The sequence below is a fragment of the Chrysemys picta genome, chromosome 12 (genome assembly GCF_011386835.1).
Source record: "Chrysemys picta bellii isolate R12L10 chromosome 12, ASM1138683v2, whole genome shotgun sequence".
Lineage (NCBI taxonomy): Eukaryota > Metazoa > Chordata > Testudines > Emydidae > Chrysemys > Chrysemys picta.
The window spans coordinates 17,943,808-17,969,785 of NC_088802.1; the positions used below are offsets into that span (position 1 = coordinate 17,943,808).

At 44.1% G+C, this 25,978-nt stretch overlaps 1 protein-coding gene across 4 annotated transcripts; it reads right to left on the reverse strand.

Annotated features, from left to right (window-relative positions):
- Positions 1–207: 207 nt before the first annotated feature.
- On the reverse strand, positions 208–25,978 carry LOC101941257 (butyrophilin subfamily 1 member A1). 4 transcript variants are annotated; one of them, XM_065565006.1, is made up of 9 exons: positions 25,325–25,978; positions 19,637–19,753; positions 17,710–17,971; positions 8,108–8,389; positions 7,355–7,471; positions 4,454–4,474; positions 3,833–3,853; positions 3,696–3,722; positions 208–1,069 (listed from the first exon to the last, which is right to left on the reverse strand). In XM_065565006.1, the coding sequence occupies exons 3-9, from the start codon at positions 17,969–17,971 to the stop codon at positions 525–527; spliced, it is 1,275 nt and encodes a 424-aa protein (XP_065421078.1). In that variant the 5' UTR covers positions 19,637–19,753; positions 25,325–25,978; the 3' UTR covers positions 208–524. The 4 variants fall into 4 exon arrangements, with proteins under 4 accessions (XP_065421078.1, XP_065421076.1, XP_065421079.1 ...); XM_065565004.1 differs by having other exon boundaries at positions 17,710–18,057; positions 25,325–25,542; XM_065565007.1 differs by lacking the exon at positions 4,454–4,474 and having other exon boundaries at positions 25,325–25,581.

Below are 25,978 nucleotides of genomic sequence, written 5' to 3' on the forward strand. Positions count from 1 at the left end.
ATTATTCTACGAAGATTGTAGTCTTCAGTCTTTGCTTTACAAGACCGATGCTTTGGGGCTAAATTACTAGAGTATTTTAAGTTCAGTATCATTGTTCATTGATTAATTAACTCAATTCCAACTGTGACCTTGATTTGATAATTCTGTTGTCTTATCCTTAGTTAGTTTAGTAAAACTTTATAGTTGTTAGCCCAAGAGATAAGTCTATTAGATTTTTAAGTTTGTTTATTAGCTTTTAATAAAACTTATAAAAATATACAGAGCTGTTTTAAGTTTCAAATTAACAAATTGAGCCAAGAAATCTTGAGAACAGAGGTAACCTAGCTGAGGGATTTGAAAACCTTTTGTTTCTCACAGCTTGTAATCTAAATAGACAAGGCAGGGGAATTGGACCCAGTGAGTCTTCCTTGCGGTAACACAGCAGAGCCTGGCATAGACCCTACAGCTCTTCACTCTCTGTCTGCTGCCCTATTCACTGGACTACATTTGCCTCCCTGCCCTGCCATTGTGAATAGCTGATTGCCTCATTCCCAGTCCCTAACATGACAGATTTTTAGAGGAGAAGCATTTTTACCATCTTCATTGTACCAAGGACTGAAAAAGGGTCGGACAGGCCCGGTGAACTTGGCATTGAAAGTGTACATGTGTGACCCATCTGTCACATTGTAAAATGAGACTTTTCCTTCTCCACAATCCAGGAAAATCCCTATCTGCTTTGGTTTCACTTTCACAGTTATGGAAGTCCGAATTTCAGTGAGGGCCTTGTATGTATCCCCAGCCCTCTGCACAATTACCCAGTATCCCTTTGTAGGGTTTGCTATAATCTTCTTCTTCCTGTCTACATTCTCCAGACAAACACCCAAGTCCCAGTTAGTCTTATCTTTCACCGAAACCTCCCAATAATGTCTGCCAACTGTGAATCTCTCACTGCCCAGCACAATGGCAGAATAATCAAATCTCTCAGCATTGTTGGGCAGATGCTGACGTATGTCTCCATGATGCACACTTTTCTGATCGTCAGACAGGATGAGTTCTGGATGAGCTGTGTCTGGATCCAGTGTGAAATTCACTATAGAAAGGAGAACAAGAGAATCACAGTCACTCCCATGGAAGGGATTAATGATTTGTATTAAAGAGAGAGAAAGAAAAGAGAGAGTGAGCCCGATGTTTTGCCGTGTAGGGCCTGCAGCTTCCACTAGAGTGGTGGACGAGCGATAAGGCTGGTTAAACATTTTCCATCAACACTTTTTTTTTCAATTAAATGAAAAATTTCTCAGAAAACGTGGCTGCTTTCCTAAAAATAATTAATTTTTTGATCAGAAAACCAAAAAATAAAATAAAAATAAAAATAAATCAATTTTTGTTTTTTCAAGAAAAACTCAAAATTTTCCATAAAAAAAAAAGAAAAAAACTGGCCAGCTCTACACTGCCTTTGAAAATTGGGCCCAACATCTGGTTCTGTATTACCTTTTCCAGGGAAGACCCAGCAGGCCAAAGTCGGGGAACTATGTACTTACTACCCTCCTGCTAACTGCTTCCTGCAGCTTAACCAAACTTTCTCCCACCCCTCCAGCACTGCCCCTGGACATGGTGAGAAAGCCCCACACAATCCCAATACATGGGACAGTGCTGTAGAGGTGGTTAAGTCCCCATAGCTGCATGGAGAAGAAAAGAACTTCACATCCGCACTATGCACCTTCTGTTGGTGGTGCGTGTCCTCACCAGAAACACTTCCACCGACTGAAGTGGAGCATTGTGAGACATGGACAGCTGTGAGCCTCACGCCCACATGTGCCACCCCCGCAGCTCCCATGAGGTTCCTGGCCAATGGGAGATGTGGAGCCGGCATTCAGGGCAGGGCCAGCGAGCAGAGGCCCCTGACCCCTGAACCTAGGAGCCAGACATGCCAACTGCTTCCGGGAGCAGCACGCCCACTGTGCCACCAACTGGACTTTTAGCCACTGACCAGAGCTACCAGGGTCCCTTTTTGACCACTCGTTCCAGTAAAAAAATGGATTCCTGGCAACCCCAACATGGACACTGTGTCACCCTAACTACATCGATACAAGAGCTACGCCTCTCATGGAAGTCTAGTTATTATGTCGATGTTGTGGGCAACTTACATTGGCAGGAGCACAATTGTAGTGTAGAGACCAACATAGTTAGGCTGACGTAAGCCTTAGACAAGTTGTTTCCCAGGGACGGCAGGTATCATAGGCCAGGGGAGGCTAAGCCTCTCCTAACCCAGACCTTGGCCCCTCCCACGGCTCAGCCCAAGGCCCTGCCCTGGCTCCCGTTCTCCCCAGAAGTTGGCAGGGGAGTCAGCTTGGGCCGTCAGCCTGGGGCCACTTGGGCCAGGGGGCAGCTCAGGGCCAGCCAGCTGGCATCCCAGGGGCCGGGTTGGCACTCAGGAGTGGGCCCATCAGCAGCCGAGGCTTTGGGCCAGTGGCCTAGGGGTTGGAACGGGGTAGGGGGCTAGCCTCCCCAATGGGGGTGTTTCTATGCAGCCCATGTTGTTTCCCCTTCCACTCTTTGTTTGTCTCTTTAGACTGCAAATTCCTGAGGACAAAGTATTTGTACAATCCCTATGTCCAAACTTTCTTCATTCCATACAACCTGCCTCAGAAAAATCCTCTGTATCTTTTAGCCCAGAACAACCTCAAACCAAGATCTATTGACACAGTGCAGCCAAGAGTATATGAGCAATATCAATACCAGGAGGCATTGGAGATGGATTGGCCACATGCTTCGGATGGAAACTGATTCCATCACAAGAGTAGATGGAAATCACAATAAGATGGACACCTGAAGGCAAGCAAAAACGAGGCCGCCCAAAAACAGGATGGTGAAGAGCTGTGGAAGCCGAGCTGAAAAACCTGGGGCACAGCTGGGGAACCACTAAAAGACTTGCCAGAAACAGACAGGAGTGGAGGAACTTCGTCACTGCCCTAACCGCCAGAGGCATAATGGGAACATGATGATGATGATGACCACAACAGAGCTGTGATCTGGGTTGGACCCTCTAGGGGCCACTATAAAACAAATAATAATAAAAGCCAAGTGCCATCCTGAAAATTTAATACCAGAGAAAATATTCTTCATTATTCTCTACTTTTTCAAAGTACGTAGTTGCTGATCCTGAAAGACGTTTGATTATTTGCTCTCCCACAAGGAAAATTAGCAGTTTTATCTCAAACTGGATGGAAAGCATTTGGGGTGGGTAGGTTTTGGTTGGTTGGAAATCTTTTCTGCAGAAAAATAAATGCTTTTAATTGAAAAACTAAAAACGGAAAGAAAAAAAATCCGTTTTCAGCCAAAAGCTGCCAGAAGCAAAATATTTGGGAATGAAAACTGGCAAAAACAGAAAAAAAATAAAAGTTTTGCTGTAAACAGGCAAAACCAGAAATATTTTTGGTGAAAAGATGGAAGAAATTCAGTTTATGGGTTTTCAGTTTTCTGACGAAAAAAATGAAAAGTTTCAAGAAAAGCAGATACATTTCCATGAAAATGTGTTGTGTTTAGCTTAGTTGAAAAACCTCCACTTGGAAAAAAATAATGTAAGGACATTTTTCTACCATCCTTAGTTTTTTCCCATTAATTTTGTAATTAAGATATTTGATAGTAGGAGGACAGGACATGTAAGATCTCAGGGGACGGTGGGATTTTGATATCGATAATACATCAGCTTTAGTCACCTGCATATCCTCGAAATTTTCTCCAATCTGAAACCAAGAGCATAAATATATAGACATGAGAACTCCTTTGAACACACGTCATAGTAAGAAGATAGAATGTAATACAAAGACTGATAGGAAGAAAAAAATGAACTTACTAATTTCTTCAATAAGTTTCTCTGAAAAGAAAGAATCAGATATAAACATAAGGTGGCTAGAGATCTCATCCAAACACCCCTGGCCCTCAACAAGGGTCTGATCTAAAGCCTGTTTAGGTCAATGGAAAGACTCCCATTGACTTCACAAGGTTCCCATTCAGTCCCTGAATGCTTTTTGTGCTATTCCGGTAGCACAAATTGCTTTTAAAACTGCCTCAGACAAGCAGCCAAGAATCGTCCCGGCATAGGCAGGCTTTACACCACTGGCTCCCCTGATTTTGTCTTAGGAGGCATGTCAGGGCTGGAGATACAGAGGGTGGGACAGGCATCCAAGAGGTGAGGTCACTGCACTCAGCACTCTGCCCAAACTTCAGCTGGTGGAGTAGTCCCTAGGGGGCCCTCTAGTTTGCACCAGACAAGCCTTTACGCTACTCAAAGTCATGGTCTGTTTCAGATTCTGATTGGTCCAAGGACTGGGGAAGGCAAAACAGCAGCTTAGATTGACTTTTGTATTCTCCCCACCCCCCCAATATCCAGAGCTACACCAACCATGAGTCCAAACACTCATAAGAGAGTAGAAATTCATACAACATTTATATAAAGGAGAAAAATTGAACTTACTAATTTTTTCATTAAGTTTCACTGAAAAGAAAAAAACAGACATGAATCTAAGGTAAATAATCATAGAAAAGTAGAGCTAGAAGAGACCTCAAGAGTCCTCTAGCCCATCCTCCTGCACTGAAGCAGGATTAAATATATCAGACCATCCTTGACAGATGTTTGTCTAACCTGTTCTTAAAATCCTCCAGTGACAGAGGTTCCACTGTCTCCCTAGGTCACCTATTCCAGCACTTAACTATCCTTAGAATTAGAAAGTTTTTCCTAATATATAACCTGAATCTTTCTTGCTGCAAACTAAGCCAATTATTTCCTGTCCTACCTTCAGCGGATATGGAGAACAACTGATCACTCTCTTCTTTATAACAGCCTTTTACATATTTGAAGACGATTATCAGGTCCCCCTTTAGCCGTCTCTTCTCTAGACTAAACATGCCCAGTTCCTTCAACCTTTCCTTACAGGTCATGTTTTCCGAATCGCTTATCATTTTTGTTGCTCTGCTGTGGATTCTCTCATTTGTTCATATCTTCCTCAAAGTGTGGTACCCAAAATTGGACACAGTACTCAAACTGAGGCCTCACCAGTGCTGAGTAGAGCAGAACAATTACCTCCTACATACAGCACTCCTTATTAATACATCTGAGACTTACATTTGCCTTTTTTCATAGCAGCATCACACTGTTGTCTCGTGTTCAATCTGTGATCCTCTGTTGCCCCCAAATATTTTTCTGCAGTGCTGCTGCCTAGTCAGTTACTTCCTGTTTTGTGTTTATGCATTTGATTTTTTCTTCTGAGGTCTAGTACTATTTTGCCCTGGTCTTTACTGAATTTCATCTTAGTGCTTTCAGAACAGTTCTTCAATTTATCACGATTGCTCTGAACTCTAATCCTTTCCTGCGAAAGGCTTGTGAGCTCCCCCACTTTGTTGTCATCTGCAAATTTTACAGTCATGATCTCCACTCCATTATCCAAGGCGTTAATAAATGTATTGACTAGTACCAGAGCCAAGACAGACCTCTGCAGGACCCCACTAGAAATATCCTCCACGTTTGACTGTGAACATTGATAACTACTCTTTGAGGATGGTGTAAGAGAGTCTATTTTAGTAAAGATATATATGTATTTAAAATTATAGCTGCCCTTTGCAAAGTCACCTAGGCCATCACAATGAAGAATGAAGAATCACACTGTATTTGTGTTGGCCAAACTGAACCAGAATGCTTTGTGGCTAGGACAAAGCCAAAATGGAAAAACACCGCTTGCGAAGTTATAGTTACATATATTGCTAATGCTGCACAGGAGTTTTGTCATGTAAGGAATGGAATCATACTGAGGTGTGTGGAACTGACTCTCATAAACAGATGTCCTGTGAAATCAGCTCTCACAAACAAATGTATTCACCCATAGGTGACGACTCCACGGGTGCTCTGAGGGTTGGGGGCTGGGGTGGAGTTGGGGCAGGGCCTGGGGCACAGTGGGGGTTGAACACCCCACCCCCCACAAAAGAGGAAGTCAGAGCCTATGTAACACTAAAGTAGATAAGTTTGTTTTGTTGCTGTAACTACAAGTGTGATCAGACAAGGTATGTTACACAATTAAAATAAGGAAGTAGCTAGTAGCTTGTCTATGCTACAAAATTAAGTTGACGGGTAGATTATATGTTTAGAATAGTTTTATTCATTCTAAGGTATAAAACTTTTAACTGTATTACTTAAAATACTTACTGCACACTGGAAACTTATTGATGCTGATTATGACCTTTGTAGAACCAGGCTTGGAAGGATTACATATTTATCAGTAAATATTGGAAAATGTCGCTTTTGCCGTACACACACAAACCGACAAAAAAAAATGTCCATCAATGATAACTGAAATTTACAGAGAGGCAAGGTAGGAGAAGTGCTGTGAGCGAATCATTAGACTTTGATTTAGGTATTTTTACTTTGTATATTTTGACGTGATATTCACAATTTGTGTTTTAACATTCAGAAAGTGTTAACTTTTTGAATTTCAAATGTCTCCTGTCATTAAATAATTATTGTCTGACTCCTCCATAATTTCCCAGCATTGTGAACATTTAAGTCAATAAAAATTGAAAACATGCTTAAAATCCATTTGGCACAACTGTGAACATTGGGGGAAATTTTTAAAAATAAACATCTATATCAATCATCAAAATGATAAAAAAATAAACATTGAATTCCGCTAAGTCTATATGTAACCAGTTCTGTGTACATGCCACTAACAACCTGTTAGAAGCTAAGACGTATGAGGTTTATGCAGTCTAGCCCATCAGGCAGAGGATGATAGCTATAGGAGGAGGGACTGCTCAGTGGTTTGAGCAGTGACCTGCGAAACCCAGGGCTGTAAGCTCAATCCTTGAGGGGGCCTCTTAAGGATCTGGGCAAAAATCTGTCTGGGGATTGGTCCTGCTTTGAGCAGGGGGTTGGACTAGATGACCTCCTGAAGTCCCTTCCAACCCTAATATTCTATGATTCTAATGTCTGTTTGATCCCAGTGCCTTGATGTCTTGAAAAACATGTCAAAGAGCTAGATTAAAAAAGTAGTGTTAGGTTTGTGGCAATACACAGGAATTGTGAAATCTTCCCAGATCAGTAAAGTATTAACCTTTCTGCATTGTATAGTTCTGTTTTTGATTAATAAAATGAAGCCTAAATTATTTGACATCTCATTGTTACTAAAATTGAACCTATAACATTCAGCTTTTGTCTGAGAAGTGTTTCAGTCATCTGTTGTGCTTCTCACTCCTTCCATGTAACCATTATTCATCCTTCTTCAAACCAGGGAATCATAACCCCTCTGCGAATCACTTTATCTAACTTTCGAGTTTTAGAAGAAAAATCTCCTGAGTGCAATATATTTGCTCTTTTTGTTAATATTACCGTTTTCTTTGTGTTGATTCCAATAGAAATAAATCACAAGAGAGATGAAAAAAACCATAAAAGCCACCAGGTGAAGCAGCGCCACAAACCAGGGGGACACTTTGGGGAAAAATGCATCTGTAAAACAAAGTCTCATTAATTTGGAAACACTGATAGCATCAACTGATTTTCTTCTAAACTGAACAGTGATTTTGTGACAAAATTTGATTTATATTTATTTAACAATAACAAGAACCACTTTACCTATCACAGACTTTTACCTCTGATGTTTAATGCAGCAGCTTTTCCTATGATTATTATTGTATTATTGATAACACTTTAAGAATACAAGCAGTAAAGAAGAACCCAGTATTTTATTAAAATTAAGAGGGGCAATTTTTCACAGCTCAATAAAATTACCCAAATTGTAATTTTTTCCAAGGTACTGAGGCAAAACCTCTTACTATTTTGAGAATGGTGGTGGAACATTTAATTGGTCAAAACTGGGCTTGTAATTGGTCGACATTTGGGTTTTATAACTCACCCATAAATAAGGCATGACCTGAAGCATGTTATCCAGTAGCAACACTTCAAGCAGTTGGTTAATGGTGATTGAGAGAATAATTTTGTATAAAATAGTGATTAATCACTGCCTCTACCTGTAGCATCTTGAGTTTTTCATGTAGACAATGTCAAGAATATATTAATAAATACTCCCCATTAAAGTAAGCCATATTTCATTGTATTTGTTGTGTAAGTTAGAAAGAAACTCACCTGATATATAAACTCTTGATACCTTTTCTTGTTTCAGAACACTGTTTCTGATAGAACAGGAAAGGTTTCTGATAGACTTTTCTGTTATAATGAGCATATGCTGAATACTAAACAACCCATTTTCATTTTGAGATTTTTTTCCAAAAAGGGATGACAAATGATTTCCACTGCGATCTCTCCATTGCAGCTCAGGCTCTGGATACCATCCAATCGACTGGCAAACAATTCGGATCCCTTCATCTTGATAATCCTCAACAGATATCAGCGGATCTGAGCCGGAAGCTAGAGAAAGAAATAAAAATTGCAGTATGCCTATAATCTAGATGAATATATTCAGTAATATTAAGTTTGAGATTTTAAACTTGCAAGATTCAGGAAACTGAATCAAAGTTCACATAGTAACCTTACTGCATGGCTGCATTCACCTTTTTTACTGACCCTCAGACCTGGTCTACACTAGAAAATTAAGTCAGCTTAACTACGTTGCTCAGGGGTGTGAAAAATCCATACCAGTGAGCTGCACAGTTAAACCAAAAAATTAAAAATTCTGCACACAATATTTTGAAATTCTGCATATTATAGTTGTCAAAATAACACTATATAATCATCGACAAAGAGTCCTGTGGCACCTTATAGACTAACAGACATATTGGAGCAGATGAAGTGGGTATTCACCCACGAAAGCTTATGCTCCAATACGTCTGTTAGTTTATAAGGTGCCAAAGGACTCTTTGCCACTTTTTACAGATCCAGACTAACATGGCTACCCCTCTGATACTTAAATATATAATCATGTGAGTTTCAATAATTTTGGAGTAGAGAGCATAGGCACTAATTCTGTGGGTGATCTGGGGCTGGTGAACCCACAGGGAAAAAATTTCCTATGCACCCACCAGCAGTCCCCCTATCAGAACCTCAGCTCCCCTACCCGCCAGTGAGCCCCGCCAATCAGAGCCTCCCACTCCCTCCCCTAGCCTCCTGCCTCCCACAATCAGCTGTTTGGTGGTGTGCAGGTGGCTGGGGGGGAGGAGGGGGAGGAGCAAGGAAGCGGCTCACTCAGGGGAGGGGGTGGAACATGGCAGAGAGGCGGGGCAGGGATGGAGTGCAGGCAGGAAGAGGTGGGGTGGGGCCTTGGGGGAGGGGCTGGAGTGTGGATGGGGTCTGGGGCAGGACCGGGAGATGAGCACCCTCCGGCACTGTGTAAAGTTGGTGCCTGTGGTAGAGCGTTGAAGAAACCCCTACAACAACCCAGTTCCTATTTCTCTGCCCCTTACACACACACACACACACACACACACACACACACACACACACACACACACACACACACACACACACACACCAGAGCCCAGCCAGGAGGCCAGAAGCCCACACTCCCTCCTCCACTCAGAGCCCAGCTGTGGAGCATCTCCTAGCCCAGCCACCCATACCCCATCCAGAGCCCAGGGATCCAGAGGGAGAAACAGCCTAATGCTGGGTCCTGGGTTTGTGTGGAGTTTCCTGCACTCCGCCTCCTTCCTTCAGAGCATGCAGGGAACTTCGGTTGCCAGGAACCCTCCACGTCCCATTACCTCCCTCCAGTAGTGTCTTCCATTTGCAATCTGGGCAGCTTGGCTCTGCCAGGTCCAGCAGCCCCTAGTGGCAGTCAACAGCTCTGCAGCCCATTTTTGGGGCAGAGGTGAGGAAATTCTGCACAGAACATTAATTCTGCGCAAAGTCTGCATTGTGCAGTGGCACAGAATTTCTCGAGGTGTAAAAGCTGACTGTAGCCTGACTTGCATCCCTTAAGTCTCAATATGTGTGAATGGGGGAATGTTGGCGAAGAACCTAATCAAACTCATGGACAGAGCAGCTGAGGGACCTGATGAGCATCTTAAGTCTCTCAAGGGGGGTTGTGACCCAGACATGCCCACACATGTATAGCACCCTTGTGTCAAGCCATCTCCTTAATATTTCACTGAAGGAGGTCACACTGTCTCTGGCGAAAGCTAAGAATTAGCTGATTGTTGTGGTTATTGCAAGATGCCTGCAGGGGAAATAATAGAGTTATGTACCATGTAGACTATTGTGTTCCAAAACTGTTGGAAGCGAAATATGTCACTTGAGGCTGGGGGAGTCTCAGTGCTGATTCAATTAACACTGAGAACAGCCCAAGCCCTGTGTGCAGGGTCGGCTCCAGGCACCAGCCCAGCAAGCAGGTTCTTGGGGTGGCCAAGGGGAAGGGGCGGCATGTCGGGCTGTTCAGAGACAATTCGGTGGCAGGTCCCTCTCGGAGGGAAGCACCTGCCGCTGAATTCCCGCCGAAGAAGACAGTAGCACGGTGGAGCTGCTGCCGGAGTGCAGCCGATTGCAATTGTGATCACGGCTTTTTTTTTTTTTTCCTGCTGCTTGGGGCGGCAAAAACCCTGGAGCCGGACCTGCCTGTGTGCAGATGCAGGCTTGAGCATTTACAAGGACAAAAGAACCCCAGGAAAATTCTTTGTCTCTGCGATAAGAGACAATAATCTGTAACTGTAAAAGAGAAGAAGAAAGGGCACAAGATGTAATCTATTATGGAGGAGAGACTCTGCCAGCTCTCTGGATGGCACAAGCGCTGTAAGGACTGATCATTGAGTGAGAAATACTTTATGAGACAGGAATGTTAACTTGTGAATAACTAGAGACTATAGATTGTGTCTTATCTTTTCCTTTTACCTGTACTCTTATAAACTGAGGGGAAACCAGTAGAGGGAGGTGCACAGTTTCCATGAAGACAGTGGATCGGTGTACACTGGGCGTGTACAGAAGATAAGGGTTTGGACACTTGAGTGTAACAAGGTGGGATGTGTAAATTGCTCACCAGATTTGGGATATTTTAGGATGGGAACGTCTGCAGGTGTCTAACCATAAGAGTGCCATGGAAACAAGTTGAAATATATACATATACACACTAACATATAGGAAATGGGCACCCCAACACTAGTAGGGTAAGGAAATACACATAAGGAAGAGGGGAGAAACCCCTGTTGAATATGCATCTGTCATAACTATAAAGGGAAGGGTAACAGCTGTCCTGTGTACAGTACTATAAAATCCCTCCTGGCCAGAGACTCCAAAATCCTTTTCCCTGTAAAGGGTTAAGAAGCTCAGGTAACCTGGCTGTCATCTGACCTAAAGGACCAATAAGGGGACAAGATACTTTCAAATCTTGGGGTGGGGGGTGGGGAGGCTTTTGTTTGTGTTCTTGTTTGGGAGTGTGTTCGTTCTCGGGACTGAGAGGGACCAGACATCAATCCAGGTTCTCCACATCTTTCTAAACAAGTCTCTCCTATTTCAAACTTGTAAGTAAATAGCCAGGCAAGGCGTGTTAGTTTTCCTTTGTTTTCTCAACTTGTAAATGTACCTTTTACTAGAGTGTTTATCTTTGTTTGCTGTACTTTGAACCTGAGACTAGAGGGGAGTCCTCTGAGCTCTTTAAGTTTGATTACCCTGTAAGGTTAATTTCCATACTGATTTTACAGAGATGATTTTTACCTTTTTCTTTAATTAAAAGCCTTCTTTTTAAGAACCTGATTGATTTTTCCTTGTTTAAGATCCAAGGGGTTTGGATCTTGATTCACCAGGAGTTGGTGGGAGGAAGGAGGGGAATGGTTAATTTCTCCTTGTTTTAGATCCAAGGGGGTTGGATCTGTATTCACCAGGAGTTGGTGGGAGGAAGGAGGGGGGATGGTTAATTTCTCCTTGTTTTAAGATCCAAGGGGTTTGTATCTGTATTCACCAGGGAATTGGTGAAGGTCTCTCAAGGCTACCCAGGGAAGGAAATTAGCCTTGGGATGGTGGCAGCGGAACCAGAGCTAAGCTGGTAGTTAAGCTTAGAAGTTTTCATGCAGGCCCCTACATTTGTACACTAAAGTTCAAAGTGGGGATACAGCCTTGACATGGTGGTATAGCAGTGGGATCATTTTAAACCCAAAAGCCAGTGAAATTTTTTTTCCCTTCTAGCTGCTTGAAAGCAGAGCTGGAGATAGATGCATATCTTATCTCTCCTTGCCTGAAGGCAGAGGTGTTAAGTTTTTTTAACAGGTCCTTTGTTAAGAGAAGTGTTCAAATGAGCAAACAAAGGTAAAAAGAATTACAAGCTGAATTGTTTTTTTTCTTTTTACATCCTCGGGAGTAACTAGTTAGAAAGTCTCTGTTAACTCAGCAGCAGCCAGAGCTGAGAGCTTCCCAGTTTCAGTCAACTGCAGAGGGGGTGACCCAGCACAAGAAAACAGGAAAATGACTACAAAAGAAGAAAAAGCCAAAGAGGAGGCCCACAAGAGAGCTATGGAGCTGAAAGAAAAAGAGATAGAGCTGAGAAACAAAGAAGAGAAAGCCAAAGAGGGGGCCCACAAGAGAAAGATGGAGCTAAAAAAAAGAAAAGAAAAAGCCAAAGAGAAGGCCCACAAGAGAGAGATGGAGCTGAAAAAAAAAGAGATGGCGATGAAAGAAAAAGAGATGTAGGAGAGAGAAAAAGAAAGGAAACATGAACTGGAACTAGCAAAGGCTAAGCAAGCTTTCACCCCCATCCCTGTTCCTGAGCCGTCCACCAGGGCCCCGTCTGTGTTACCAGAGACCCAGACAAAGGTGGTGGAACCGGATCCCCTGCCAATGACTGCAACAGCCGTTGTGGACCCAATCCCAAAGACCCAGCCAAAGCCAGTCCCAGAACCGGAACTGGCAACGCAACCAGCACCAGAACCATTGCCAGCACTGAGTCCAGCGCTTGCAAACCCATCTACAACTCCAACGCCAGATGGCACCAGCGAGCCTGACCTGGCGGAAGCAGCAGATAACCCTACCCAAAAGGCTCAGCCAGAGCCTGAGATACCACATAGTGCACCAGTGGACATCGGTTCAGAGTCAATGGAAACAGCCCCAGCACCTGCATCGCTTCCAGAGGGACCAAACCCCAGTCCACAGTCCAAGGAGGAACTGATGTCTCCAGCATCAAGGGAACAGTTCCAGGCCGAGCAGGAAGCAGATGACAGCCTTCAGAAAGCTTGGGCAGCGGCGCGGAGCACCCCACCACCTCTCAGCTCTTCTAACCGATCCCGGTTTGTTGTAGAACAAGGACTTTTATACAAGGAGACTCTTTCTGGTGGGCACCAGGAAGACTGGCATCCTCAAAGACAGTTGGTAGTTCCCACTAAGTATCGGGTAAAGCTCTTGAGCTTAGCCCATGATTATCACAGTGGCCATTCTTTGGTGAACAGAACCAAAGACCGGTTGGGGAAGTCCTTCCACTGGGAGGGAATGGGCAAGGACGTTGCTAAATATGTCCGGTCTTGTAAGGTGTGCCAACGAGTGGAAAAGCCCCAAGACCAGGTTAAAGCCCCTCTCCAGCCACTACCCATAATTGAGGTCCCATTTCAGCGCATAGCTGTGGATATTCTGGGTCCTTTCCCAAAGAAGACACCCAGAGGAAAGCAGTACGTATTGACTTTCATGGATTTTGCTACCCGATGGCCGGAAGCAGTACCCTTAAGCAACACCAGGGCTAAAAGTGTGTGCCAGGCATTAACAGACATTTTTGCCAGGGTAGGTTGGCCCTCCGACATCCTTACAGATTCGGGAACTAATTTCCTGGCAGGGACTATGGAAAACCTGTGGGAAGCTCATGGGGTGAATCACTTGGTTGCCACCCCTTACCACCATGAAACCAATGGCCTGGTGGAGAGGTTTAATGGAACTTTGGGGGCCATGATATGTAAATTTGTAAATGAACACTCCAATGATTGGGACCTAGTGCTGCAGCAGTTGCTTTTTGCCTACAGGGCTGTACCACATCCCAGTTTAGGGTTTTCACCATTTGAACTTGTGTATGGCCGCGAGGTTAAGGGGCCATTACAGTTGGTGAAGCAGCAATGGGAGGGGTTTACGCCTTCTCCAGGAACTAACATTCTAGACTATGTAAGCAACCTACAAAGCACCCTCCAACATTCTTTAGCCCTTGCTAAAGAAAACCTAAAGAATGCTCAGGAAGAGCAAAAGGCCTGGTATGATAAACATTCCAGAGAACGGTCCTTCAAAGTAGGAGACCAAGTCATGGTCTTAAAGGCGCTCCAGGCCCATAAAATGGAAGCATCGTGGGAAGGACCATTCACGGTCCAGGAGCGCCTAGGAGCTGTTAACTATCTCATAGCCTCCCCCACCTCCAACATAAAGCCTAAGGTATACCATGTTAATTCTCTTAAGCCCTTTTATTCCAGAGAATTAAACGTTTGCCAGTTTACAGCCCAGAAAACTGATGACGCGGAGTGGCCTGAAGGTGTCTACTACGAAGGAAAAAAGGATGGTGGCGTGGAAGAGGTGAACCTCTCCACGACCCTTGGACGTCTGCAGCGACAGCAGATCAAGGAGCTGTGCACAAGCTTTGCACCAATTTTCTCAGCCACTCCAGGATGAACCGAACGGGCATACCACTCCATTGACACAGGTAATGCTCACCCTATTAGAACCCCACCCTACCGGGAGTCACCTCATGCCAAAACTGCTATACAAAGGGAGATCCAGGACATGCTACAGATGGGTATAATCCGCCCCTCTAATAGTGCATGGGCATCTCCAGTGGTTCTAGTTCCCAAACCAGATGGGGAAATACGCTTTTGCGTGGACTACCGTAAGCTAAATGCTGTAACTCGTCCTGACAACTATCCAATGCCACGCACAGATGAGCTATTGGAGAAATTGGGACATGCCCAATTCATCTCTACTTTGGACTTAACCAAGGGGTACTGGCAAGTACCACTAGATGAACCCGCTAAGGAAAGGTCAGCCTTCGTCACCCAGGCAGGGGTGTATGAATTCAATGTACTCCCTTTTGGGTTGCGAAATGCACCCGCCACCTTCCAAAGACTTGTAGATGGTCTCCTAGCAGGATTGGGAGAATCTGCAGTTGCCTACCTCGATAATGTGGCCATTTTTTCTAATTCATGGGCAGAGCACCTGGAGCACCTGGAAAAAGTTTTCAAGCGCATCCAGCAGGCAGGACTAACTGTTAAGGCTAAAAAGTGTCAAATAGGCCAAAACAGAGTGACTTACCTGGGGCACCAGGCGGGTCGAGGAACTATAAATCCCCTACAGGCCAAAGTGGATGCTATCCAAAAGTGGCCGGTTCCAAAGTCTAAGAAACAGGTCCAATCCTTCTTAGGCTTGGCTGGATATTATAGGCGATTTGTACCCCACTACAGCCAAATCGCCACCCCGCTGACAGACCTAACCAGAAAAAAACAGCCAAATGCAGTTCAGTGGACTGATGAGTGCCAAAAGGCCTTTAACCAGCTTAAGGCAACACTCATGTCTGACCCTGTGCTAAGGGCCCCAGACTTTGACAAACCGTTCCTAGTAACCACAGATGCGTCCGAGCGAGGCGTGGGAGCAATTTTAATGCAGGAAGAACCGGATCAAGAATTCCATCCTGTTGTGTTTCTCAGTAAGAAACTGTCTGAGAGGGAAAGCCATTGGTCAATCAGCGAAAAGGAATGCTATGCCATTGTATACGCGCTGGAAAAGCTACGCCCATATGTTTGGGGACGGCGTTTCCAACTACAAACAGACCATGCTGCGCTACAGTGGCTTCATATCGCCAAGGGAAATAACAAAAAACTTCTTCGGTGGAGTTTAGCTCTCCAAAATTTTAATTTTAAAATACAACACATTTCGGAAGCTTCTAACAAAGTGGCTGATGCACTCTCCCGGAAAAGTTTCCCAAAGTTAACTGGTTAACAATTGTTCTTGAAATAAAACATATTGTTAGTTTTTATATAATCAGTAGTATGTCTAAAGGTACATATGTCTTATTAACTCTGTTTTCTCCTAAAACTCCAGGAAAAAATCACAGCCAGTGTGAAACCGAACGTCCAACACTATCTGTGATTTGGGGGGCGTGTCATAACTATAAAGGGAAGGGTAACAGCTGTCCTGCGTACAGTACTATAAAATCCCTCCTGGCCAGAGACTCCAAAATCCTTTTCCCTGTAAAGGGTTAAGAAGCTCAGGTAACCTGGCTGGCATCTGACCTAAAGGACCAATAAGAGGACAAGATACTTTCAAATCTTGGGGGGGGGGAAGGCTTTTGTTTGTGTTCTTTGTTTGGGAGTGTGTTCGTTCCTGGGACTGAGAGGGACCAGACATCAATCCAGGTTCTCCACATCTTTCTAAACAAGTCTCTCCTATTTCAAACTTGTAAGTAAATAGCCAGGCAAGGCGTGTTAGTTTTCCTTTGTTTTCTCAGCTTGTAAATGTACCTTTTACTAGAGTGTTTATCTTTGTTTGCTATACTTTGAACCTAAGACTAGAGGGGAGTCCTCTGAGCTCTTTAAGTTTGATTACCCTGTAAGGTTAATTTCCATACTGATTTTACAGAGATGATTTTTACCTTTTTCTTTAATTAAAAGCCTTCTTTTTAAGAACCTGATTGATTTTTCCTTGTTTAAGATCCAAGGGGTTTGGATCTTGATTCACCAGGAGTTGGTGGGAGGAAGGAGGGGAATGGTTAATTTCTCCTTGTTTTAGATCCAAGGGGGTTGGATCTGTATTCACCAGGAGTTGGTGGGAGGAAGGAGGGGGGATGGTTAATTTCTCCTTGTTTTAAGATCCAAGGGGTTTGTATCTGTATTCACCAGGGAATTGGTGAAGGTCTCTCAAGGCTACCCAGGGAAGGAAATTAGCCTTGGGATGGTGGCAGCGGAACCAGAGCTAAGCTGGTAGTTAAGCTTAGAAGTTTTCATGCAGGCCCCTACATTTGTACACTAAAGTTCAAAGTGGGGATACAGCCTTGACAGCATCAGACGTGGTGGAGTCAGCGTAACATATTATAAAAGTTGTATCCCAGCCCACGTGCAAGAGGAGAGAGAGACGTAGCCCTTAGGAGGTGCCAGGTTGATGGCCATGGGTGATCATAAGGAAGGTGATGGTGATGAGGAAGACGATGGCTAACATTTCAGGTTGTTCTGCAAAGGATGGTGTGAATATGTGGATGGACAGTCTGTGTTATCTCTGTCTACCTTACTGAGTTGGAGTATTTGTGATTTATCTAAATGTATTAATGAACTGTTACAAATACAGAAGGGTTCCTATAGCGTGTTGCAACCATGCACATCGGGGTTCCCAACTGAGCAGTAATTTTAATAATACTGATCTTGGGTCAAGAACCTGTCAAACCTCAGATTGATCACTAGGAATTCTTAAGTAATCAGTATAATTAATAAACAATCAATACATCAGGTTACAACTTCTACATTCCCCCTAAGCTCTGCAGGACAGAAGGCCTGATTCTGAAGACTGAGTCTGGGTCCCAAGAGTAGGACTCCACAGGATGGTGGGTGAGAAGAGCAATGGTTAGAAAAGGACTTTGTCACCAGCCGACCAATGGCACTTCCCCACATTCCTGGAAGACCAAAATTTTCCCCTGTGCTCCTGGAGTTCAAAAACTATTGTGATCCTCTGACATAACCAGAAGTAAATTGAAGTAATTGTCATTATCTTGCAACTGTGAAACACCAAGTTTCATTTCTGATTAAAAGACATGACTCCGTTCATTACATTTTGAAGGAGTCAAGACACTAAAGCATGTAACTAACCTGCTAACTTCAGTTCTATTAAGGCTTCCTCGAAAAAGACATTTGACCGAAAAAAACAGCTGTACCACCCTGCATCCGAGAATGTGATATTGCGAATTTTTAAGGTAACTCTTCCATCAGCCATGCCGTCTTTCAAAAGTTCTGTCCGTCCTCGATATTCTGGCATCTGCTGTACGTACTGATCTTTCTGATCACGGTATAGGTGCACAGGTGAAGAGAATTTGGATCGGAACCATCTCACTTCCATGTTCTCAGTGCTCATCTTGGGGGAGAGGTGACAATGTAAAATAGCTTCATCTCCTATCGAGGAAGTGACAGCTTGATCTGACCCAATCACTGTAAAGTGTGCTGTAAAATATAGTAGCACACAAAGACAATGACACTATGACATCAATTGAGCAATAAGTCACAATAGGCATGTTATTTAAAAGAATCTCTCTTATTCTCTTTCAGTACAGTTGGGATGGTCATATGTCTTGATCTATGTTGTTTACTTGTTACCTTGTAGGATGAGACAATCTTCAGATTTACAGGGAATCTGCCAGAAAGTCAATACAGTCTAAATCTGCAATGAGGTTCCTGCAGTTTGTATTGTCTACCAGAAGCACAGGAGTCAAAACATGGGAGGAGAAAGGGTTTTTTCCCTAAAATTCAAAATTCTGATGACAAAAACGTGGTGAAATGTTACATTTTTTGACCCCCTATGTAGTTGGTTGAAAAACGAAAGGAAAAAAAAATCATGAAAAGTCATTATAACCCCCCCCTTTTTTGTGTTAAAATTCAAAAATACCACAGTTTTTCACCAAAAAATTGAAATTTGGAAAATTTCAGCACGCTATACATAGAAGGCTGATCCAAGCTGCAGGTGTTCTGGCTCTTGCACAGGGACATATAGTGCTGGATTCACAGAGACACTTAGCATCCCCACACCTAACTTTTAGGTACCTGATGACTCTGTAGCCTGGTGATTAGCGCACTCACCTGGAGACTCAGAAGCCAGTCCCGCTGCCACAGTGACTTTTTTTAAAATTAGTTATCCACAGTAGAGCAGCTTCAACAAAAGAGATTGAGAACCTCCCCACCCACACACACCAGAGTATTCCATAGACCAGAGGCTAGGGCATTCATGTGACAAGAGGAAGACACTAGGTCAAATCCCTTCCCTCCCCTCACAGGCAAAGGGGGAACTTGAGCTGGCAGTCTCCCACATCCCAAGTGAGTAGCCTAACCACTGGGCTAAAACTTGTGAGGGAGGTGGTAACTCAATGGTGACTCACTTTCTTCCCCCTCACCCCCAGTAGTTTTGGGTAAGCTCACCTATAGGGGCCAGAGCCAGTAGGCAAGCTCTGAGCATGCTGACCAGATCAGGCCCTGCAAGTGAGCTAGGCAGAGGATGCCAATTTTTCACTGGTTGTATATTACTGTGGGGTCTAGCTGTCTGGACGCTTGGCATGGCACTGCAGTGCACATGCTCAGAGGCAAAAACATAGGCGCCTAGGGAACTTTTGCTGCAAAAATGTAGGCATCAAGCAAGTTAGGTACCTATAGGCTTCAGGGACAGCTGAGTGGGGGTTTTGTGAATCCCACAGGGTACTGATTCTGGGATTTAGGTGCTTCAAGTGGCAGTTAGGCACTGAAGTCCTTTCCTGACTCTAGCCCCTAGAGCCTGGTCCAATGCCAACTGAAGTTAATGCGAAAGACATCCATTGCTCTCATATGGGTGTTGGATCAGGGCCATAATGCCTAAATCTTCTAAGGAGAATGAGGCAGCAAGGACAATAGGCTCACCCAAAAAGAAGGAAAAGAGCATAATTTTCCTACCTAAAGAAATTGTTTCTAGGGTGAATAATTGTAAAGTTACAGAGGATGAATATTATAATGGATTGGCTATCTCCAACATCTATACTATGCAAATAGGAATTCCTACCTGAGTCCAATCTGTGAACAAGTAGAGAAGTGAAGAAAATGATGTAACCAAGCAGAGATGAGCTCCCTACTGAGCTCTTGGAGAAAAAGAAAAGCTTCATCTTCATTTTAGCTGGTACTGGACCAAAGGGAGAAAAAAAATAAGTGAGTGCAAAGCCAGTGATTTGAGATAAATGCGGTGAGTTGTATATAAGATACCCCGGGCATTAGATTTTGAAGGTTAGAAAGTAGACATTCCATATACAAGAATAATACTGCCTCTGGTTTGTATATTTCTGAATTCCCTTTCTCTGACCTCCACGTCATCTCTTTGAATATCACTCACCTACTTCCACCATCAAATCAACTAACCAGCCCTTTGAGATTTCCAACAAATCAACATCCATAATTTCTGTGCTGCTGCCACTCCCCTCTTATCCACACAACCTCTGAGTCACTTGCTGAAAATATAAATTGTACATAAGGTTTATAAAAAGTGTATACATTCTGTTTGTCTTCCATTCCCCTACTCTTTGTATGTTGCTTGTCTTCGTTAAGAAAGAAAGAAAGAAAATATCAGCCTGTCATCACCCTGACCTTTCTACCTGTATGTGTTTAACTAAAGCTGGTCAAAAACTCAAATTTCCATCCCATGGGAAATTCCAAGATTTCCAACTCTGGTTTAATCCTGAGTCAGGAATTGGGCCGAAAGGATAAAATCTGATTTTTTCACAAAATGAGATGATAAGGTCAACATGTTTTGATTCAACTTTATCATTTATATTATATTATATTATATTATATTATATTATATTATATTATATTATATTATATTATATTATACAGTGTAGTTGTAGTCATTTTGGTACCAGGATACTAGAGAGACAAGGTGAGTGAGGTAATATATTTTATAGGACCAACTTCTAGTTCAATAAAAGATTATTACCTTACCCACCTTGTCTCATATTATATTGGCATAAAAGTAAAAACAATGAAATCAAAATGAAATGTTTCAATAATTTCCCATAGAAAATTTCAACAACATTGATGTGTTCCTGTGAAATGTTTCAGTTTTGTTGAATCAACATTTTCTGATGGAAAACTGTTCAACCAGGTCTAGTTTTAACCAACTATCTTGCACCCTTACACCTTCAAGTGCTAGCATTCTTACTCCTAGGGAAGTTGTGGAATCCCCATCATTGGGGTTTTTAAGAACAGTTTGGACAAATACCCATCAGGGATGGTCTAGGTTTACTTGGTCCTGCCTCAGTGCAGGGGGCTGGAGTTGACGACCTCTTGAGGTCCCTTCCAGTCCTACATTTCTATGATTCTATTGTCCTAACTCACCCTGCACAGTTGTATATTCTGAGTTCATTCTAACCCTGTTGGTTTCCCTGGGGATACAGACTTAATTTACAGCATGTATCAGTGACTCAAGCTCCTCATAAAATAGATCATGACATTATGATAAGAACTGGTGAATAAATGATTTTTCTCCCTAGGAATTTTTTTTTTCATTTTTGCCCAATACAATTTTTTTTGAAAGTTTTGTTTTTTAATCACATAGAATCCCAATCCAGGCAGCCTGGACAGTAGTCAGGACCTGTTCAACTATAGGCTGAGCAACTGCCGAATGGTGGTAGAATGTGCATTTGGACATTTAAAAGCGCGCTGGCGCAGCTTACTGACTCGCTCAGACCTCAGCGAAAAGAATATCCCCATTGTTATTGCTGCTTGCTGTGCGCTCCACAATATCTGTGAAAGTAAGGGGGAGACATTTATGGTGGGGTGGGAGGTTAAGGCAAATCGCCTGGCCGCTGATTATTCGCAGCCAGACACCAGGGTGGTTAGAAGAGCACAGCAGGGCGCGGTGCGCATCAGAGAAGTTTTGAAAACGAGTTTTATGACTGGCCAGGCTACGGTGTGAAACTTCTGTTTGTTTCTCCTTGATGAACCCTCTGCCCCCCCCCACCCGGTTCACTCAACTTCCCTGTAAACCAACCACCCCACCCTCCCCTCCAGAGGCAATAAAGTCATTGTTACTTCTCATTCATGCAATCTTTATTAATTCATCACACAACTAGGGGGATAATTGCCAAAGTAGCCCGGGAGGGATGGGGGAGGAGGGAAGGAAAAGGACACATTGCAGTTTAAAACTTTAGCACTTATTGAAGGCCAGCCTTCCCATGCTCGGGCAATCATCTGGGGTGGAGTGACTGGGTGGCCGGAGGCCCCCCCACCGTGTTCTTGGGCGTCTGGGTGAGGAGGCAATGGGACTTGGGGAGGAGGGCTGTTGGTTACACAAGGGCTGTAGCAGCGGTCTCTGCTCCTGCTGCTCAACCATACGCTGGAGCATATTAGTTTGATGCTCCAGCAGCCGGAGTATTGACTCTTGCCTTCTGTCTACAAGCTGATGCCACCTATCATTTTCAGCCCGCGACTCAGTCCGCCACCTCTCCTCTCATTCATATTGTGCTTTTTTGTAGTCAGTCATTGACTACCTCCACTCATTCTGCTGTGCACTTTCAGCGTGGGAGGACATCTGGAACTTGGAGAACATATCATCCCGAGTCCGCCGTTTTCTCCTTCTACTCTTCGCTAGCCTCTACGAAGGAGAAACATTTGCAGCTGGTGGAGGAGAAGGGAGAGGTGGTTAAGAAAAGACACATTTTAGAGAACAATTGGTACACTCTTTCACGTTAAATTTTGCTGTTCACATTACACAGCACATGTGCTTTCGTTACAAGGTCGCGTTTTTCCTCTTATATTGAGGGCCTGCCGGTTTGGTGTGAGAGATCACTCATGCAGTGCCAGGCAACAGATTTCGGCTTGCAGGCAGCCATAGTAAGCCACAGTCTTTTGGCTTTTTTAACCTTCTTAACATGTGGGAATGGTTTCAAACAGTAGCGCCCTCATTTCCCATACCAAGCACCTGTTGGTTTGGCCATTTAAAATGGGTTTGCAATGTAAAAAGAGGGGCTGCGGTTTCCGGGTTAACATGCAGCACAAACCCAACTAACCCCCCCTCCCCCCCCCCGACACCCAATTCTCTGGGATGATCACTTCACCCCTTCCCCCCACTGCGTGGCTAACAGCGGGGAACATTTCTGTTCAGCAGAGCAGGAACGGGCACCTCTGAATGTCCCCTTAATAAAATCGCCCCATTTCAACCAGGTGACCGTGAATGATATCACTCTCCTGAAGATAACAAAGAGCGATAAGGAATGGATGTTGTCTGCATGCCAGCAAACACTGGGACCATACACTGCCATGCTTTGTTATGCAATGATTCCAGACTACGTGCTACTGGCCTGGCGTGGTAAAGTGTCCTACCATGGCGGACGTGATAAGGCAGCCGTCTCCAGAAACCTTTTGCAAAGGCTTTGGGAGTACATGAAGGAGAGCTTTCTGGAGATGTCCCTGGAGGATTTCTGCTCCATTCCCATACATGTTAACAGACTTTTCCAGTAGCTGTACTGGCCGCGATTGCCAGGGCAAATTAATCATTAATCACGCTTGCTTTTAAACCATGTGTAATATTTACAAAGGTACACTCACCAGAGGTCCCCTGTGTGCCCTCAGGGTCTGGGAGCACGCCTTGGGTGAGTTCGGGGGTTACTGGTTCCAGGTCCAGGGTGATAAACATATCCTGGCTGTTGGGGAAACCGGTTTCTCCGCTTCCTTGCTGCTGTGAGATATCTACATTATCTTCATCCTCATCTTCCTCGTACCCCGAACCTGCTTCCCTGTGTGTTTCTCCATTGAAGGAGTCAAAGCACATGGTTGGGGTAGTGGTGGCTGCACCCCCTAGCATCGCATGCAGCTCCGCGTAGAAGCGGCATGTTTGTGGCTCTGCCCCGGACCTTCCGTTTGCCTCTCTGGCTTTGTGGTAGGCTTGCCTTAGCTCCTTAATTTTCACGCGGCACTGCTGCGCGTCCCTGTTATGGCCTCTGTTCTTCATGGCCTTGGAGACCTTTTCTAATATTTTGCCATTTCGTTTACTGCTACGGAGTTCAGCTAGCACTGATTCATCTCCCCATATGGCGAGCAGATCCTGTACCTCCTGTTCAGTCCATGCTGGAGCTCTTTTGCGATCCTGGGACTCCATCATGGTTACCTGTGCTGATGAGCTCTGCATGGTCACCTGTGCTCTCCACGCTGGGCAAACAGGAAATGAAATTCAAACGTTCGCGGAGCTTTTCCTGTCTACCTGGTCAGTGCATCTGAGTTGAGAGTGCTGTCCAGAGCGATCACAATGAAGCACTGTGGGATAGCTCCCGGAGGCCAATAACGTCGAATTCCGTTCACACTACCCCAATTCCGACCCGCAAAGGCCGATTTTATCGCTAATCCCTTCATCGGAGGTGGAGTAAAGAAACCAGTTTAAAGGGCCCTTTAAGTCGAAAAAAGGGACTTAGCCGTGTGAACGTGTCCAGGCTTAATTCGATTTAACGCTGCTAAATTCGACCTAAACTCATAGTGTAGACCAAGCTTTAGTTTGTAAACTTTTTGAAGTAGGGGCCAACTTTATGTTTTGTATTTGTACAGCTCTTAGCACAATGGAGTCCAAGTCCAACACAGGGACCCATGGGCGGCGCGTGAACCACCTGTTTGGGGAGGCTAGGCCCCAGCCACGCCCCTTCTGCCCAAGGCCCCGCCCCTCCACTGCTGGAGCCCCAAGCCCACCATCATGGTCAGAAGAGCCCTTCCCCCCAAGTCTTGGCCCCTGGGCTGGCCCCCACCACCATCTCCCCAATCCCAGCCCTGGGCTGCCCTAGCCAGCCCGCCCCATCACCCCCAGGCCCAGAGTGCCGGGAGGGTGGTCCCAATGCCCCAGCTCCGGAACACTGAGCGGCCCCAGCACCGGGCAGCCTGAGCACCGGCCCCAGCTTTCCCGAGTCCTGGGCTGCCAGCACTAGCCCCAGCCCCCACCTGCTTTGGGAAGAGGAAGCCTGGGTGAGGCTTAGTGTCCATTGGCCTGTGATACCCACTGCCCAAGCAGGGACCCCTGGGCACTATAATAATACAAATTATGATTATGATTAATTAATTAGAAGCCAAGAAGTCATGATATGAAAATCCTCCATATCTTTGCTCTGGAGTTCAATCTCTTAATTAATGGATGAAGTAATGAAAGGGTGGATACAGCTCCACTACACATCTCAGTGCTCTGCTAGTGGGAGGCTATAGAAGCAGAACATCCATATTCTGAATATGGGAAAATATAGCTACAAAGGGCATGAGAGAATTAGTCTCCTACTCTGCACTAGACACCCATTCTTAGAGAAAAAGGTGAGAAAGCAGCTTCCTCCCCTCCATATGCTCCCATTTTTGAAAACCCTCTTGAGACAGCACTTGGAGGTAAAATATATCCTCCCCCCACAGTAATATACAAGAAGGCAAACTATATAAGAATGTCATTACCTGGGGATATAATATCTTATCAGTCTTCCCACAGGACTCTACGTTAATGACAGTGGAGAGTGTCCTAATCATAATAACGAAAGAAAGTACCAGCCTCTGACATAAGCTAATATTTCTAACATCATTTAAATGCAAAGTAAGAAACTGACGGTTTATCTGTGGATGTCCTAGGACCAGTGTCTATTTGACATTAACAGTTCATCTAAAGAATAAATGGCACAGAGTGAGTAGGGAAACCTAGAAAATAGCAGACTAGATGGTATTCAGATGAACAAAGATCACCTACCTGATGAATCCTGGAGCAAAAATACTTCGGAGTAATTTCAAGCTCCCCACAGTGTTCTCAGCCATCTTAACATCCTCTTCAAGGCATTAGCATTAATGTAATATTTTTAGTGTATATGTCAGTTGAGGAGGGTGCATCATTACCTCTACATATAAAGTCGGAGTTTTACATTAGCCTGATCGTATTTTTACCCCTTTACCTGATGTGTTTTGCACTGATATGAATGTTCTCTCACTGCGCTCAGTAACTTCAGAAGTGAAAGTAGATTAGCAGCCAGGATCCTTATCATGTGCTGGTTATACTGGAGAGATAAAGATCCCATCTTAAAGGAAAAACACAATAATAAAATGTATCTGTATTAATTCAGCTGTAGCTAATATTACATCACTTCATAATTGTGCAGAGCAAACAGGCTGCATTTCAATGGGGGCATCCAGATAATACCCAGAATTACTTGTAAACTAGAAACACTTGAAGAAAGGTGGAGGATTGTTCAAAAGGCAGGGACCATATATGGTAAGTTAACAAAAATGGGGAAGATAAGAAAAACAGACTTCATGGAGGTTTCCAAATACATTCTGCAAACCTTAGTAACATACAGGAATACAGAACTAAATTGGGAGCTTCTGTTTCTTCTTTCTCATATAATGGAAT

Coding starts and splice junctions, on each gene's coding strand:
- LOC101941257 (XM_065565004.1), bottom strand. CDS start 19,742: ATGAAGATGAAGCTTTTCTTTTTCTCCAAGAGCTCAGTAGGGAGCTCA. Junction 18,058..19,636: donor TGTTCACAGATTGGACTCAG/GTAGGAATTCCT, acceptor TATATTTTACAG/CACACTTTACAGTGATTGGG. Junction 8,390..17,709: donor AATAGAACTGAAGTTAGCAG/GTTAGTTACATG, acceptor TTCTTTCTCTAG/CTTCCGGCTCAGATCCGCTG.